This window comes from Sciurus carolinensis, chromosome 9 (assembly GCF_902686445.1).
Source record: "Sciurus carolinensis chromosome 9, mSciCar1.2, whole genome shotgun sequence".
NCBI lineage: Eukaryota > Metazoa > Chordata > Mammalia > Rodentia > Sciuridae > Sciurus > Sciurus carolinensis.
This window is the reverse complement of record NC_062221.1, coordinates 41,954,408-41,972,490: the sequence shown is the minus strand read 5'-3', so window position 1 is coordinate 41,972,490 and position 18,083 is coordinate 41,954,408. Positions and strand designations below refer to the sequence as shown.

The 18,083-nt window shown below is 39.2% G+C and overlaps 1 protein-coding gene across 8 annotated transcripts in view; it reads left to right on the top strand.

Moving 5' to 3' along the window:
- Window positions 1-18,083, top strand: part of Tnik (TRAF2 and NCK interacting kinase) — a 377,067-nt gene that overhangs the window by 224,016 nt on the left and 134,968 nt on the right. For all 8 annotated transcript variants that reach the window (XM_047563560.1, XM_047563558.1, XM_047563556.1 and 5 more), the window contains exon 4: window positions 13,188-13,313. In XM_047563560.1, coding sequence (XP_047419516.1) covers window positions 13,188-13,313 — 126 coding nt within the window. The remainder of the gene's footprint in view (window positions 1-13,187; window positions 13,314-18,083) is intronic.

The window sequence follows — 18,083 nt, the reverse complement described above, 5'->3', positions numbered from 1 at the left end:
GCTCTTCCACTTGAAACAGAGGATTGAGCATGATAGAAGAGTCCTGCTCTCTCAGGTTGAAGGGATCTGGAAGTTGAAAGTCCAGGGATGTGTGGCAGCAGTGTGGTGGAGCAGAGGAAGTGCTTGTCTTTCTGCCCTGTCATTCTAGCACAAAGCCTCCTTTTTTAAGGTCACTCTGTAGTTCAACATGGTTTTTGGATTTCCATTGATCATACTCTGTGACAGCAAAAATAAAAAAAGGAGACAGGTGAGCACAAGGATGCAGAAAGAGCCCCTTCCAGTGAAATCTTTTATACTTGGATACACCATCTTTGCTTCTGTTTTCATTAGCTATATGTAGTTACAAAGGAGCCTGGGAAATGTAATCTTTTTATCTACCAATGTGTCCCATTAAAAATACAGGTTCTGGAATGCTTGCCTTGCATGCACAAGGCCCTGAGTTCAATCCCCAGCACCCCACCCCCCCAAAAAAAAAATACAGGTTCTGTAAGTCAGAAATGAAAGGGGAGTGGGTATTTGGGATAGTTCAGTTAGCAGAGTCCTTCTCCAAATCAAAATCAGATACTATAAACCTTCACCTTGAAACCCATTATAAGTGTGTAATCTTTAACAAAACCCCAACCTCAGAACAGATTAGAGTTCGTTTTGCAATCCTGCTGAAGTCATACTACTGTGTTTTCCTTGGATTGAATCAGATCTCCATATGGTGAGATGGGCTTGTCAGTTTAACAACTAATGGTTGTGATGGAGTCCAAGACATCCGTGCTATAGAGTAAGTTCTGTTGTGTGGCTCTGCAGAACTACATTTGAGTTCCACTGACATCATTCATCTCAGTGCATAACATTGTTGATGTACAAAGTTTGACTTGAGAACACTGAATATCACTCTTCCAGTTTCTGGTTCCATTGGTGAGGATTTAAATTGTTCAGAGAACCACTTGCTTGGAGAAAAAAAGTTACTCAATAGTTTATCCTAGAGTGTATATTTTCAGGTTAAGGAGTGTCAGCTTTTCTCAGCTGGGTTTCATTACACAACTAAATTCTTCAGAAAATTATTTGAGAATTACTTTCTTAGTTCTCCCAAGGCTGGTACAATGCTAGCACCATTTTACATGCCTAGGAGTGTCAACCCGTTACATACAATGGATGCTTTATAGTTTTGGGGTTCAACTCTCTTGGAAAACCCCTGTTCAAAAGGGCAGGGAAGTTTCTGTGATAGTGACATTATTGACACTGATTTTTAACAAAGGCAATCATGGATACACATTAGGAAATGGTTTTCTTATGTCCACAATGTCTGATGTACATCAAGTGACTTTTGTGTCATCCCCTTATACATTGCAGTCAACATAAGATTTCCTTTGTGAAATTCACGTGGGGTCTTTACAAAACAAGCAACTCCATTTTTCCATGTTGTCTTTTGTGTACTCTGGAATGCTGCAAAAGCTTCTTACCAATTATCATAATTGTGCTCATTATAGCTGCTCTGTTAAAAACTGAGATGAATTCTCAAAGGTTGTCTTTGTTGATTGTATGCTGTGACCTACTACACACTACTATAGTTTTCTTTAATGAAATTTATGAAGCCATAGCTTGAAATTAAATTTTAAATTGTTGTTGTTATTCAATATCACTTACATTTTATAGAAAATGGCCACAGAGCGAACTAGATACAGTGCCTGTATCTTTCCAGCCTGAGAGCTTAGGCCCTTCCAAATTGGTCAGCATTTGCTTCAGAATTACTGCTTACTCTCGGACTTGGTTTTGAAGTTCTTTTAGTTACCCAAATCTTTATGGAAATCTTCTCATTTCATTGCTTTCTGGGACTTCCTTCCCCTCTGGATTTGCGTTCTTTAGATTTATCTACAACAGCTAAGGGGATTTGGGCCTTCTAGAGCAGTGTTTCTCAAAGCAGACTACCAACCTCCGTGGATGGTCGGTGTCTTTCTGGTGGTCAGGAGACATGCAGATTCTCAAGCCTGCTGCAGAGGACACAACCTCTGAAGCTGTCTTTTCTACAAGCTCCTCAAGAAGGCCCACACATGCCAAAGTTAGAGGTCCCCTTTTCTTGGGTCTTGTATTTACTCTTTTCTGGCCACCAAGTGTGAAGAGCCTGTGGCTCTTTAATAATCTTTTAACTAATCCCCATTTTCATTTGAATAAAAATCCCTGTAAAGCTAGTTCCTTTACAATGAACCCTACAGTACACATAAGATTTAGTGAAATAATAACTTAATATCTCAAGTATTTACTCTTACAATGACTGGTCATGATTACATTACTCAGGACACTGCGGGGGTGGTACCAAACCCTTCCTCAAACTGATGAAGCTGAAATGGGATTTACTGGCTTGTATGCATTAAAACAAACAAACACGGGGGCTGGGGAGATAGCTCAGCTGGTAGAGTGCTTGCCTCACAAGCACAAGACCCTGGGTTCAATCCCCAGCACCATTAACACAAACAAAAAACCCCACACATACTCACCAGAACTCAGCAGGATCCAGGAAGTCACATGATATGATGGGAAATTTTGTCTTTGTCCATCTCTGGGCTCTGCTTTCTTCCCACCCCCAGCTCTAGGCTCATGTTCTCATGACCTCATTGTCATTAAACCCAGCAGATGTGTTAGTCTGAGTACCAGTGGCCTCACGTGGGTCATGCCCCCATTTCTGAACCAGTCTCTGATTCCTTTTAACCAGATTTGGGTTAGCTGTCTGGTTCTGAACTGATCCCTCAAAGAAAAACCTGAGAACTGTTGTAGAAATGAGGGGGAAGGATACTGGGTATGCAGAAACAGGAGACTTCCATTAATATCATATCATTTATAGTGCAGCTGTTTAAAACAGACTTGGTCCTTAAGTAAAGTGTCTCTTTGTTACATTTTTTATATCTAGTCAAAAATAATACTGGTGATAGCTCACATCAATCAGGTGACTGTTATACACTAGAACTTCTTGAAATGCTTTCTACGTATAAATTCATTTGATCCCCTCAACAACCTACAAAACAGGTTCCATCATTAGCCCCATTTTAGAGATGTGGAGACAGAACATTAAATATCTTTCTGTATGTTGCATGGCTCTTCTGTGGTGGGGTGACTATTTCAGCCTAAACTGTGTAACTCCATCCTCTCAGCCACATTGCTATAGACCTTATAATATAGACCAATTAATATAGAGTGATATTTATTGTTTAATTTAGTATGATTCCTTTTTGATTGATTTAATCAGCAAACATCTACTAACCACCTACTTTATGACAGACATCAAAAACTTAAAGATGAACAAATGGTCCTTTGCCTGCAGAGGAGCTCATGATAACACATCTTTACTCTAAATATATTTAAGGAAAGTTTATACCTTTTGTAATAGGTTATAAAATTCATAAATAAGGTTACCTACTAGGTTTGATAGGGCCGTCTTCAGGAGGGTAATCAGGCAAATAATTTCCCGGCCAAGGACACAGATGTACCAAGGCAAGGAGGCTGGAAGAACATGTTCTGGAAGCTGTACGCAGTTTAGTTTTGATGTTAAAAACTGCCAAGAAAAAATTGATACAAGAAAAATCTGAACAAATCATGACCAGGTCATGAAAGAATTGAATACTGTGACAAGGAGTTTACAAGGTTTTCAATTTTTTTACTTTTCCCAAATACCACTTTGATCAAATAGTCTTGGGGAAACCCAATACATAATAGAGACATACATACAAGTTTGTTTGTTTGATTGCTTTACTGGGGTTAGAAGGCCTTAGGCCTGGCCCTTTCCCCCAAACCACTGCAGCAGCGAGAGTTTGAATAGCAGAGTCACCTGGTTGCATGTTACCTGCTAAAAGAATCTGTCTTAAGTGCTGATTCATGAAGTTGAGACTTTTGTCTTACTGAATTATTGTAGGTGAAGCCTGTGACCAGTCTCTATCTCTTTTTGAAGAGTAAGGATGGGGCCTTCTCCCATCTCTGGTAGAGCACTTTGCTTATGCTAAAGGGCTTAGTGGTTGTTTGCTGAAATTGGACAAAAAAAGAGAAAAAAACAAAACAAAACAAACAAACAAAAAACCTTTTCCTTCCTGGGTCATTTGGTAGAGTCAAGGGGACACAGTGCTTCAAGTACTTTTGTTTCATCCCTCCCAAGGGAGGCAGTTCCATGAAATGAATAGTAGCACAACACATAACGTAACAGTACTATTAATGCTAACAACAATTGCCATAGCCAAAATAAAAATTGCTAACATCAATTGAGTGCTTATTATATGCCAAGTGCTATTGCTCTTAGTGTTCAGTATGTATTAACTCATATGATCTTTCACACAACTTCCCTCAGGGGAATGCTGTTATTATATCCATTTTACAAGAGAGGACTCGAAAGCACATAGAACCTAAGCAACTCGCCCCAGCCTTGTAGTAAGTGACAGAAGCAGATTTCAAGTACAGCAGACAGGGTGTACCCACACTTACCACAGCTGCCTCATAGGATGTGAGATGGGGGTGTCATGGGAGTGTGGCCTTCAGATGCAGGCAGAGCTGGTTCACGTCCCTGTCTTTCCTTTACTGATTATGACCTTGGACAGATTTCTTAACCTTTCTGAGCCTCACTCAGTTTTCTTGTCTATTAGATCAGTTTACAGATATGCAAGCTTGTTCTGAGACTAAAGTGGGACATGATATCTAGTGTCTGACATATAATCATACATCCTTAATATATGATTTTAATGATTAGTCTTGCTAAGATGCAGAGACTGACCAAGTGGGACAGGTCATAGGAATGAAGAGGATTTTAGAGTATCCATTGCAACTCTGCAGCTATGTATGGGGTGGCAACCAGTCTTATGGACTATGTTACATGCCATGCCTGTGTTAGTTAATTGTTAATATGTTAGTCTGTTCTAAGCCTGTCTCTCCATCTCAGGTCAGACTTGTTAGTTTTACCTTGAATAGTATGTCTCTGTGACACACTCGAGAAGAATCCAGGAAACAAAGTGGGGTTAGATTCTGTCTGGAAAATTGAAGGCCAGAATCACAGGATTTTATTCTTTCACTCATTGAAAATGAGCGAATGAAAGTGCTGTACTCCAGGGTGATAACAATGAACAAGACAGAAACGGGTACCATCTTCTGGAATCTTATATTTGACAGTGAAACAGTAACTTTCATCTTAGTTCTCTTTTGCTTTCAAGGAGTGTACAGAGCATTAAGGAACAATTTAAGAGAAAACTAACCTAGCTGGATGGTCCGAAAATGTCCTCTGATAAAGCAACTGTTTTAGTCAGCTTCTTCAAGTTGTGACCAAAAGACCTGACGAGAAGGAGGAAAAGTGTATTTTGGGGCTCACAGTTTCAGAGGTCTTTGTCCATAGATGGCCAGCTCTGTTCCTCAGGGCCCAGGGTGAGGCAGAACATCATGGTGGAAGAGTGTGGGGAAAGAAAGCCACAGGGGACATCACACCAGGAGGCAGAGAGAGAGCGCTGCCCAACAAGGACAAAATATAAACCCCAAAGGCACACCCCAAGGGACCCACCTCCTCCAGCCACACCCTAGCATCCGACAGTTACCACTCAGTTAATCCTGTCAGGGAATTAACTCACTGATTGAGTTAAGGCTCTCATAACCCAGTCATTTCACCTTTAAACCTTCTTGCATTGTCTCACGCATTAACTTTTGGGGGACATCTCATATTTACACTATAACAGTGACCCCTTCGTGAGATCTACAGCACGGTCATACCTTGATTAGCGGTGGGGGTGGGGGTTCTGCAGATGTGGGAGCCTGCCCCTCAGGTAGGTTCAGCACAGGTTGGGAATCCTCTCCCGAACTCCTCTGTTGCAGAGACCTCCTCAGAACTTCTCCTTTGGAGTCCTTCAGGTAGACATGTTTAGCAGACAGAACAATTTGGTAAAGCATATAATAAGACCTTTTCACAGAACAAAGATGCAATGTCTTTTTTTCTCTGTAATACTCTCTACCTTTGGGGCTATTTCCGGTGCTTCAACTATGTGTGCTGTACTGCATGTACAACTTGGAAAGCTTCTAGAGTTCTAAAAATGAACAGATTGAGCTGCCCACTCTGTGCACACTTCAGCATCTGTCCTTACCTTGCATGCAGATTACACCCCTTTGGTGGCTTATGTGTGTCTGGGTTTTTGCACATTCATGCATGCTGGTGGCTGGTGTATGGACTGGATATTGGGCTTTATTGTAGGTGTATGCTCACATGTTAGAGAGATTGCTTAAAAGCAAGTACATGGACCTGGGAGCTACTGTCTGTACTTCCAAACTAATAAAGATGAGAGCTTGTTTTAAAAAAAGATTTTCGCATCATTGTGGTTTGTATTCATTGGTGCTTTTTGTTCATGTATCTCCAAACATTTGGTCAAAATTATATTTAAAGCTCTCAGTCCCTGGTGGGATTCAGAAGCATGCAGATGAAGAAATTGGCACACAGAAGTTGGGGTGCTTGGAATTCTTGGGTGTTCAGATCCAGAACCCCAGGGAAGTCCCTCAACAGTGGGGTCTCCTCTGAGATTCTGCCCCCTCTTTCTGCTGTCAGCACTTCTCCTCACATTTCTCTTCCCTTTTGACTTTTCTGGGCTTTCTCTTGTTGAGATTTATTGTTTTGTGCGGTTTGTTGTTTGTTGTTTGTTTTTTTGTGACTTGACCGCCTTATCAATATTTTGACTTTCTTCTTGATGACTTGAAGCTCTTCTTTTGTCTTGCCTTTATGAAAAATCTTCCATCATTTAAAGCCTACTGACTCCAATGAACTCTAAAGCCAGGACTGTGCTCGTTCCTCGCCAATGTAGGACCTGGCCCATAGTACATGTTTCACAAAATGATAATATATGTGTATGCATAAAATGTAAAGATTTGAAAGACAGATGAAAGTAAAATCCAAATATTCAGTCCACAGAAAACTTGGTAGTTATTTTCCCTGATAACTAAAGTCACAAGGGGAGACATGACCCATTACACTATTTTTGCTGTTAGGAAACACAACTCATTCCAATTCCTGTGGGCTGTTACCTGAATTGTAGGTTCAGGATCCTTGAGGATATAAGCTACCTCATTTTTGGTGGACTTTAGCCAAATAAGTGACATCATGCAGGGGGTAAAATTGGTTTACTTCTTGGTCACTTGAGTTTAGATCTGTTTATTTATTCAATTCATTGTTTTCTTTTATGCCTTGGTAGAGGCTTCTGGATGAGGAAGATACACACCATACTTTATTATCTGTTCCTCTAAGGACTCCACTTTATTGTAAGAGGGAGAAGGTTGGCCCAATCATCAGTCTCTTCTGGAGCTCTAGTTTTGACACTTAATAGTTCTTTTACCTTGGGCATATTGCTGAACTTTCCCTATTCCACATCTAGAAATGTGAATAATACCACTCTTTTGATAAGGTAAGAAGTAAATATAGTTACAAAGCATTAGATATGTCAGACACGGTGTGCAATGCACATTGTTGTTATTGTTACTGGGCCTCTTGCAGACAGTTCATTTTTCTCCCCTGGCACAATGACCCCTCTTAGGAAATTACGTGGAATCCTCCTGCAGCTATGGGGCCTTGGCACATGCTGTTTTTCTCTCAGGAAAATGATTCTCTCCCCAGTTACAGATATCATGCTTTCTCTTTCTTCTGTCCTTCAGTGAATGACTTCCACATGGTCTTTAGAACTCAACTCAAACTCGGGATTCTTGGGGCCAATGAGATCAGCTACTGCATATGTTTCATGGTAGTAATTTTGCATGTATTTGTGGCATTCTTTTTGTACATCTGTGTCACCCACTAGACTCTAGAAAGTTTTATTGTGGCAGAGCTTGAATCCATTATGCCCATGAGTATTACTATGTTATTAGCATGGAGCACTATGCCCGGGATATAGTTGGCTTTTGATAAATATTTGTTATATGAATTCATTGAGCTTAGGATTAACATAAACAACAAGTCCATTGCTGCCTGCAGAATGTCATGGGAAAGTCCTCAGTTTTCAATGCTACAATGAAGAGGTGCAGAATTAGGCAACTTATTGAGACTCTCTGGGCTTGTTTCTCAGCTCTGTAAAAATACAGATTGCAAGTGCATAACCCCACCATGAGATAATTTTAGGTGATTTACAGATGCTTTATTTTCATTTATTTTCTAATATATTTTAACATTAAACTGTGATTTAAAAACAGACCTAGAATGGTTTGTTATATATCAACTTTGACCACATTAGAGAATGCCTGCCTCTTAATTTGGATGCAAGATCACCCCATTCATGTGCAGAATGTCATTCAGTATTAAGAGCCTACCGAAATTTCAAGGCAAACTCTGAAAATAGCTTTTACCATTTGCAACTGTTTATCTCAGGAAATGGAAATTTTTCTCTCTCCCTTTGAACTGAAACAAAACCAAAAATTAATAAGACATTGAAGCTAATACATGACTTTAAATTTCTTCCATTAATTCTAATTTTATAGTCACTAAAGCAGTCTCTTGTCACTAACTGTATAAGTAAATATTATATGATTAAAGCTATACAAGTAAATGTTTATTGATTTAAAACTAGCTTTTGTCTGCTGTATAGTTTCATCCTGAATAAAATTTCTATTCCAGAATTTCATTACTGCAGATTATGACAAAAAAAAAAAAAAAACTTATAACCACTTTCTAAGTGATAGTGATGATCTCCTAAAATCCTAGTCATCTGTGATCATTGAACAATAAATTATCTTTACATTTTTGTCACATTCAGTCAATGCTGAAGGTCAGAACACAAACACCTGCCTAACAGCCAGGGCTACTGGGAAAGGGTGGTTCTAGCCAGTGTCCTGAATCTGCACAGTATGGGGTAAGGCCTTTATGAGTCTATTCAGCTCATACTTTCCTCTGGACTTCATGATGATTAGTCCCTTGGATTCTACTTTTTAAAAAAATTTTATTAGTTGTTGATGGCCCTTTATTTTATTTATTTGTATGTGGTGCTGAGAATCAAACCCAGTGCCTCACACCTGCTAGGCAAGTGCTCTACCACTGAGCTACAACCCCCAGCCTCTTCTTGGATTCCATTTTAAAATTCTGGCATATTGTGGGTACTTAGAATGTGTTCCCCTATATGATAGATATGAATCTTAAAACTCCCCCCTTTATCTCTTGAAATCAAGCTTAAACAAGTCTTGTATGCTAATTTGCTCTATTGATTGGAGCACAAAAGTCAAGGTTCTCTTCACCCCTGGTTTAAGGTGTTCCCACACTCTTTGGATGAACGCTTTAGTTTTAGTCGCCATGGGTAATGGACCTTCGTCTCAGAGTTTTCTGGGTAGAGTACTGGTTTGGAGTCAGGCAGATCTGGGACTGGATCTGAGCTTTAACATCTTAGCACAAGTGCTTTCTGGGTTTCTGCTGCAGCACATTTGTTAATGTCCTACTGTCAAAGCAAGTCATGTGGCCAAACCCCACTTTAAGAAGAGTAATAGACTCTACCTCTTGTTGGGGACAGTCAAATATCACGGCCATGTTTGTTTTTCAGACTACCACAAATACTAAACAATAAATAGATTCACATGATCTTGTGAAAAAAAAAAAAAAAAACACTTCCTTTATGTTGATTCTAAAGCTATAATTCAATAAGTACTTCATCATTTCTGAACCTCAGAGGGACTTTCTTATTCCCATTTACAGCTGAAAATAACTTGACATTCGAGAGTTTAAATGTCCTGCCTGAAGTTAGCATAATAAATCAGAATAGATTTTGAAGTCTTTTGGTTGAAGTAATAGATCTTCTTAAAGCACTGGGATTGGCTTATTAAAATTACTCTTCTTTTTAAGTTTGAGACAATTTGGTTCCACTACTTTATTTTTTGTTATGATATTAGCTTCTCAGTGAGCTTGGTCCCTATGCCTAATATTTAAGAAATAATTCATTTACACACTAGAGGACGACCCTTGTCTTGTGACTGTTTAGTCTAATTCTAGCCTCAGTTGTTCTCTTTGTTCTTTTGAAGCATTCTAACTCATCTCCCTCAATGGGCCATATCGTGACTGACTGAACCATTTGTGTCACGGTTCAATGAATTCTTGTTATCCCTAGTTAAGACCCGCCCTATTTCACTGAATCACTAATTACCATTAGTTCCTGAGCTAGAAACATGGATAAACAGTGTCCCTGAAGCCCTGATAAATTGCAAGCTCACTTTCCAGACCATAGAAGGTCAAGATCAAGATTGAATATTGTAGCTACATGACCATGACCCAATGTTCCATAATTGTGTTTGGAAAACAATGCAATTTAAGCTTGAAATTCAAATGACTTCCTTTCCTGCTCTCCTGTCTTTTTATTTATTTATTAACTTTGGTCGAGAAGGTTAATAATGATGTTTATTATGTATTATACTTTATAACTTTCACCTTACCTTATTTAATTATCTCAAAAAACTGGGACTTGTAATATCTGTATTTCATTATAGATGAGAAAATTCAGACTCCAAAAAGGTAGGTTGCTTTTCTGAGTTCTTGCAGCAGGAAGGGGTGGCGTCCAAACTCAAGATGTACCCCACCTTTCCACCCTTATTTATCTTTCTTCCTTCTTTCCTTTCTTTTTTGCAGTGCTGGGGATCAAACCTGGGTCCTTGCGGATGCTAGGCAAGTGCTTTTCTTGCCGAGCTATAGCCCCTTTTCCCACCCTCATCTTTCTAATCCCGAACTCAGTGCATATACTTCCTGCATTTTCATAATTGCCTCAGTTTGTCTTTGCAGAGTGATGGAGAATGTACTGACTTCATAGCTACCTCCAATACTATTTATTGTAGATTGAACTGCATACTGAATTGCACTGTTCTTTGACTCTTTCATAAACTCATTTTCTTAATGATTTAGTAAGCTTTTTTAAGGCACACCACCCGCCATCTTGCAGAGCACCCAAAAGGCAGGAAGCAAATACTTGTGGAACCAGCCTGACTTCTCACTTAGAATGACTGAAGCCCAGACTATCAGCCACAGTCAGAAAGTGATCTGTCTCTTTCACTGCCTCCCACAGTTGCCTTTTTAATCAAAGCAGCTGTCAGCGATGGGGCTGTGCTGGCCACAGAAACCCTCAGATTGGTTTTTCTCCCCTTCTACTTAGGCTTCCCTAAAGTACATCTGCTCCCATCCTGCATGCGTCCACAATTATTTGGCTCCACACAGCAAGTTTAAAATAGCTGCTACGCACCATAGTAAGGCATTTGTGGTATGTTGCAGCAACCTTGACAAGTTGAAGGTCTGTGGAGGTCATTCTTCCTGTAGGCCCACAATGAAGGTGTGGGTAGTTTCCCATTGCTGCAGGCAAGACGTGTGGGTCAGCAGTGTGCCACCCATGCGCTCAGCCACTGTCCCGGTCCCTCACACTTCAGCTTCCTTCCTCAGTGCTGGGACCACATGCATCTCCTTAGCTCAGAATTGCTATCATATATTCTATCTTGAGATCACCTAGTGTTCCATTTAGTTATGTCTTGTGGTGTGTAACATGGTTTAGTTCTCCTGGATTTGCAAATCTTCACTTTCTTTTGCTAAACTTATTTTTGTTTGGTTAGGAAGTGTCAGCATTTCCCCACTCTCCTCCTGTCCCTGTCTGTTTCTTCGAACATCACTAGTATTGCTCTGAGTGTTGGGCAGGACTTCTTTCTTGTGTTCTCTTTTATTTACAGGCATTTTACTGAATGCTTAAGGTGTGATGTGGAAAAACAAACACAGAAAGGATTCCTGTGTGTATGGTTGCTACGGACTGACAGGGAATGGCAATGCTGATAGGTGCTTCAGGGAAGACACATGGTGATTCTCATGGCTAGAATCCCAAGACAGGTAGATCAGGTAGCTTTGCCAGCAGGAACTCTGGAACTGAGATCTGAAGTGGTAGAGACCTTTCTATGGAGAAGAAAGTAAGAAATAGGGCAATTATGGCACGGGACGCTGCATATCTCCATACCACTATGAAGAACAGTAGGAGGCTGAGACAAGGCTTAGTGGGGAACTTGGCATTGCATGACAGAATCAGGAGGACTTCCCTGGGCATCAACTAAACTCAGTCGGGAATGGTGTGTAGAAAATAAGAGGAAGAAGAAGGAAAGAAGACATCACACATGGGAGACTACAGAAGGCCTCCATGTGCAGATACACTGGAAGGAGGCCAGGCAGCTGGAGGGACTGAAGGTGCAGATAGATGGGGGACACACTAGGTGGTCTTTCAATCATGATACTGTAACATCTTACAGGAATAGGCCCTTTTTTCTGCTGCATCTTAAAGAGTTATCTTGGGGCAGAAATTTTTTACAACAAACTCAAAATACTGCATCCCAGTCCAACTGATGTGTACACATCATAAAATAAAATTAGGGGAGAACACACACCCTCCACCAGGAATTTTCGTAGACTCCAAGTCGAAACTCAAAATGAATGAAGCCTGAATATCAGGAAACTAACTCTGTAGGAGAGTCGTCTCTTTTTACATCCTGGGCCCCACTGCATCTCCACTTTTCTTTTCATGTTGAGTTTCCTGAAGGTGATGTGGGTACTCCTGCTTTGTGAACTTCTTTAGATCCAGAGAACTTACTTGGCTCCTTTTCCCTTCTGACTTTCATCGCCTTTAGTCAGGCACTTCAATAAAGGCAGGCTTCAAAGAAAATGAACCGAACAAAATTTAAATCTGAGAGCCTGTGTTTTTCTCTTTCATTTTCCAGAACCTTTCCCATAGTGGATATGACCAGTGTGATAGGTAGCTCATTGGGCCTAGTTCCCAGAGGCCTAGCATGGACTAACAGCCTGACCACTTTCATCTCCTCCAGGTGAAGAAGTCAGGTTTCTTTTTCATCTCCAGCAGATTGCATGCAGTGTCTGTTACCTGGGCCAAAAGAGGACCCCTTGGGCCACCATTGTGTCATTTTGTAAACTTTTTCATTTTAGTCAGATATAATAATTATGCTCAATAGTGTGAATATACATTATGTACAACCATAGAAATGAAAAGTTGTACCCCATTTGTGTACAATGAATCAAAATGTATCTGTAAAAATTAAAAAGATTTAATAAAAAATTAAAAAGAAAAAAAATAATTATGCTCTTTTATCACCATGAAAGAAAAGATGTAAGAAGTTTGTTGATATAAATAGTTTGAAGGATGGAATTCCATTAAAGACAATGGATTTTTCATGATAGACTCTTTACTGTTCTAACCTAGGATGAAGAGGAAGAAATCAAGCAAGAAATTAACATGTTGAAGAAATACTCTCATCACCGGAATATTGCTACATACTATGGTGCTTTTATCAAAAAGAATCCTCCAGGCATGGATGACCAACTTTGGGTAAGTAATACCATTCAAGGTTTCTTTTATTATGTGAAGAACATTCAGAGCTGAATAGTCAATTTCTTCATCCTCATTAGTAGACTTAAGTAGTTCAAATTTGAAACTTAGCCCCATGGTTTCCATAACATTGTGTTTTGGAGGGTTTCTCTCATTTTCTTGAACCCTACTTCATCTTTTCAATATCTTTAAATCCTCTATCCCTCAATAGAGACCATCCCCAATGCTGATTGTTAATTCCTGGGGTTTTTTTACCCCCACTTATCAATAGTCCTTTATTACATTTAATTATATTTTAGGTACCATGCTATTTGCTGTTTATGAATTACATAATTTATTTCACTTAATTGAGGTAAATAGTATTCTCATTTCTTAGATGGTAAAACTATAGTTTATGGGGAAGATAAACTATTTTGAGTCTGTGTAGCTAGCAGTGGAGTAGCTTGGCTGAAGCTATGGAATTCTTTGTCCTATCTATCTATAACATGTGTGGATAATTCTGAAATATAAATTACAATTTGATAAGTAAAATATTTAACACAATGCCTGACCCCATTATAGGGATTCTGCAAATGTTTCCCTCCTCCTGCATTGTTTCCCAGTCCGCTTAGCTATGTATACCGTAGTCCTGTGTCTTTGAGAGACTCTAAAAGAGAGCTCTGATTGACAGGCACATTAATAAGAATTTCAGCGTGTTTGGTACCAGAACCACCACTTCTTGTTGTTGCTCTACCACAGTCCACACTGCCTTCTTCTCACCCTCCTCAGTTCTGTCACAGGAAGTATTATAATTCATTAGTCCTTCAGGAGACTTGGAAAGCCGTCTTAGTTTAACCTTCCCTTTCCATTTTATAATCACCCTTCTAGTAGGGGAACTTTCGGTGGAAGCCTAGACTGTGCAATAGCCTTCTACTTGATCTACTTCTCTGTTTCTTAAACTTCAGTTCATCTCACATGATGCTATGGATTAGTGACTCTAAAACACCCTTTTAAACACTTACTGTCTTGCTCATCTTCCAGAAGTCTTGGTATGAATCTAATACACAGAATTCATTGAATTATCATGTGCCTACTAAGAGCCCATGCTAAACTATGTGGATCTAGTGATTAATGTTTCATGGATAATTCTTAAAGAGCTCAGACTTGGATTGAAGCTACCTATGACATTTGCAATCTAGTTGAGAAGACAAAACATACAGTGAATGTAATTGGAAACCAAAAAAATTTAATAATGTTAATAATGTAACAGCTGAAAAACTACCAAGATTTTCATGCCATGTGGTATTGAATACTTCATCTTTGGAAGTGAAAAGAGCTGCTGGGACTTTTTTTTCCCTGTAAGATTCATCTTCAAATTTAAAATTAAAAAAAAAAAAAAAAAGAAAAGAAACACTCACTTTGGGATAAACACATCCATTTTGTGTAATCACTGATTGTATAAACTATTTTATGTGATTTCTGAAAAAATTACATTAGATTTTAATTATGCCTTTAAATGTACATAGATATGAATGTGAAGATTAAAAATGTAAAAGTAGTAGGAGAAGATAAATTTTAAATTAATAAAAATGATTTCTAAAGTGAGATTGATGACAACAAAGGAAAAGAATTTTAATGGATTTGACTATATGAATTTTTAAAAATTTCCCATTACCTAAAAGTAAAGATGCAAATAACTAATTTGGTAAAAGTATTTATTTCAAATACAATGAGCAAAGAATTTAATAACTTCCAGAGATGAAGAATTTTTATAAACCAAAAGAAAAAATAGGAAACTACTAAGAGAATGATTGAGTTAAGGACGAGATAGCAACTAAAACAGGAAGAAATGTCAATTACCAAAATATGTGTTTTTTTAAATGTTACCATTACTTAATAACATAAGTGTAATGGAAAATAAAAGTTGCTAGCCATTTCTTACCTAGTACACTGGCAATTATTTTTAAATGAACACATATACACACTGCTTATGGGCATAGATATTGGTGCAACCTAACTCAAATGCAATTGGAGTACACACAGATGCACACAGACACAACATGTACATGCTCATATGTATGTGCACAGACATGCAGATATATAGACATAAAGATGTCTTCAAAGAAGATGCCTCACTTTTGAACCAGTATTTCCGCATGCAAAAATGCATCCTATGTAAATATCTGGGCAACTATACAAACATGAATGGACAAGTTAACCAGTAGGAAATCATTTAAGAAACATGATGGAATTAATTGATACAGATCTATATTTATAAATGGATGATCATTAACAATTATAGTGGGATTTTAAAAGCCTTTTGGAGAGGTCATAATTAGTTACGCTGTCTTCACATTTTCTAAAAAACTAAAGGAAAAAGAAAATACAATATTGACATAGTTGGGATGTCTGTAATAATACTAATGGTGTTGAAAATATTTACTTCTGGAGAGTAACTTTAGTAATTTAATTTTAAAACATTTTCTCTTCTTGTCTGCTTTTTTTCCTGGTCTTTCTCGTGAATAGAGTATCTGAACCACTTTTGCTTCTCTTATTTTTTTTTTTTTCTTCTTGCTTCCTGTTGGGCTGTCCTCACTCCTCATAATGACAGTCAGATCTCTCTGAGGACATGCATTGTGCCTTTTGCATCTTATCATCCTCCTCAGCACTTGGAAGTACAGGGCAATATGATGTTGAAGGAATCATTGATTTGTTCATGACAGTGATATTGCTGCTACAAGTACTTTCAAGAACAGGTTTCCTGAGGCCTACAGGTTCAACAGGATATAACGAGGTGGCACTAGTTGGAATGTCTGTGTTCCCAAAGGACTTCTGCATTGTCAAGACTCCTCCTGCTTAGCAGTAACCTCATATTGCCATGAGCTGAAGAAGATGACACATAGAAAATGATAATTATTTTCCCCTAATTCATTGCTGCACCATGGGACCCCTTATGCTTCCTCCTAATCAGCAGCCCAAGAGAAACCACTACTTGAGGTTTTTTGTTGTTGTTGTTGCTTACAGTGCAGAGGTTCTAAGGAACCCAGGGCCTCCAACACACTAGGCAAATGCTCTACCACTGAGGTACACCCCAGTCCCTATCCTGCCCTGCCACTGGTATTACTGAGATATAATTGACAAACAAAAATTGCATAACGTTGGCGAGGCTGTTGAGGAAAGGGAACCATTGCATACTGCTGGCGTGAATGTAAATTAGTACAGTCATTATGGAAAACATGGCGCCTCAAAATACTGGCAATCCCTCCATATATGGTGGTCCCTCAAAATATTAGAAATAGAACTACCAGATCATCTAGCAGTTCCACTTCTGGTTATATCCAAGAGAAGCGAAATCAATGTGTCCAAGAGACATCTGCACTCCCATTTTCATTGCAGCATTATGCACATCTGACAGGGAATGATAGCTATTTTCATGCCATCTGTGGAAAGGGTTTTCATATGGTCAGGACTTGTAGTTCCGAATTGAAAAAATATAGAAAACAAAAAACAGTGCTTTGGGTCCATCTTCCAGCTTATCACCTGAGGCAGTGCAGCTGTTTCTCGATGAGTCACATCTAACCATTAATTCTATTCCTTTTGTGAGATGGGCCAAGTAGGGTAGTTGATTTTCTTGGATATAAATGTTTATTTGCAGTATTTTGGTTGAGAGAAGGAAAGGGGTCATCAAGCAGGGTGGAACTCATTTTCACCATTTTCCTAATTTGAAATTTTTTAAAACTGGCAGGAAATTTGGTTGTAATTCTTTCTCTGGTTTTCGGTGATGTTAGTTGATTTTATAGGACCTCAAAGCTCACTAATGTATGATGAAGGACAAGACTGCAGATATCCTAAAATGTGACAAGTTAGCTTGATCTGAAATTCTATGAAAGACAATGGGAGGCTTTAAAATTTTTTTTAAATGAGCAAAATCTTCAGTCCATTTTCATGTTGGCCTTTGGAGAAAGCAGTGAGCCTGTTTTCATCTGCATGGGGTTAATGGGAGGTTGGGAGATGTTATTTCCTGAAAATGAGTCTCAACCTGCCAGTTCTCACCTTGGTCAATTGCTCCTCCCATAGAGATGGTTGTAGTTGCTGGGAACTAAGAGCCTGGAGATGTATACGTTCATTTATTTATTCACCAGTCATTCATTTGTTCGTCACTGGTGCAAGGTACTCTTTTAGGCACTCAGGATACATTAGCAAACAGATTGGTTAAAGTCCCCAGTTTAATGTCACTTATGTTCTTGCTGCAGACTACAGACAATAAATATGATGAATGAGAAAATTATAGAGAATGCTGGAAGCTGGTGAGCACCTGTCACAACAGGGAAGCGTTGATGGGAAGTACAGTAAGGGATGCAGAGTGCCCTGAAGGTTTATGCCCCGACATTCATATGTTGAAATCAGAACCCCAGTGTGATGGTATTCAGAGGATGCGCTTGTTGGCAATGCTGGGGATGGAACCTAGGGACTCATGCCTGCTAGGCAAGGTCTTCACCCCTGCTCTGCTCCTCCAGCATGTGAGGGGGTAAAGCTTTGGGCAAGTGATTGGGTCATGAAGGTGGACCCCTCATGAGTGGAATTAGTGCCCTTAGGAGAGGGACCCAGAGAGCTTTCATGCTTTCCTTTCAAGAAGTCTGTGATCTGCAACTAGAAAGAAGGCCTTCACCAGAACCTCAGCTTGCTGCAATCCTGATCTAGGACTTCCAGCCTCCAGAACTGTGAGAAGCAAGTTTCTTTTGTTTATAAGCCACCTGCTTATCAATGTACCAGGTGCTCTGGTTTTTTGTT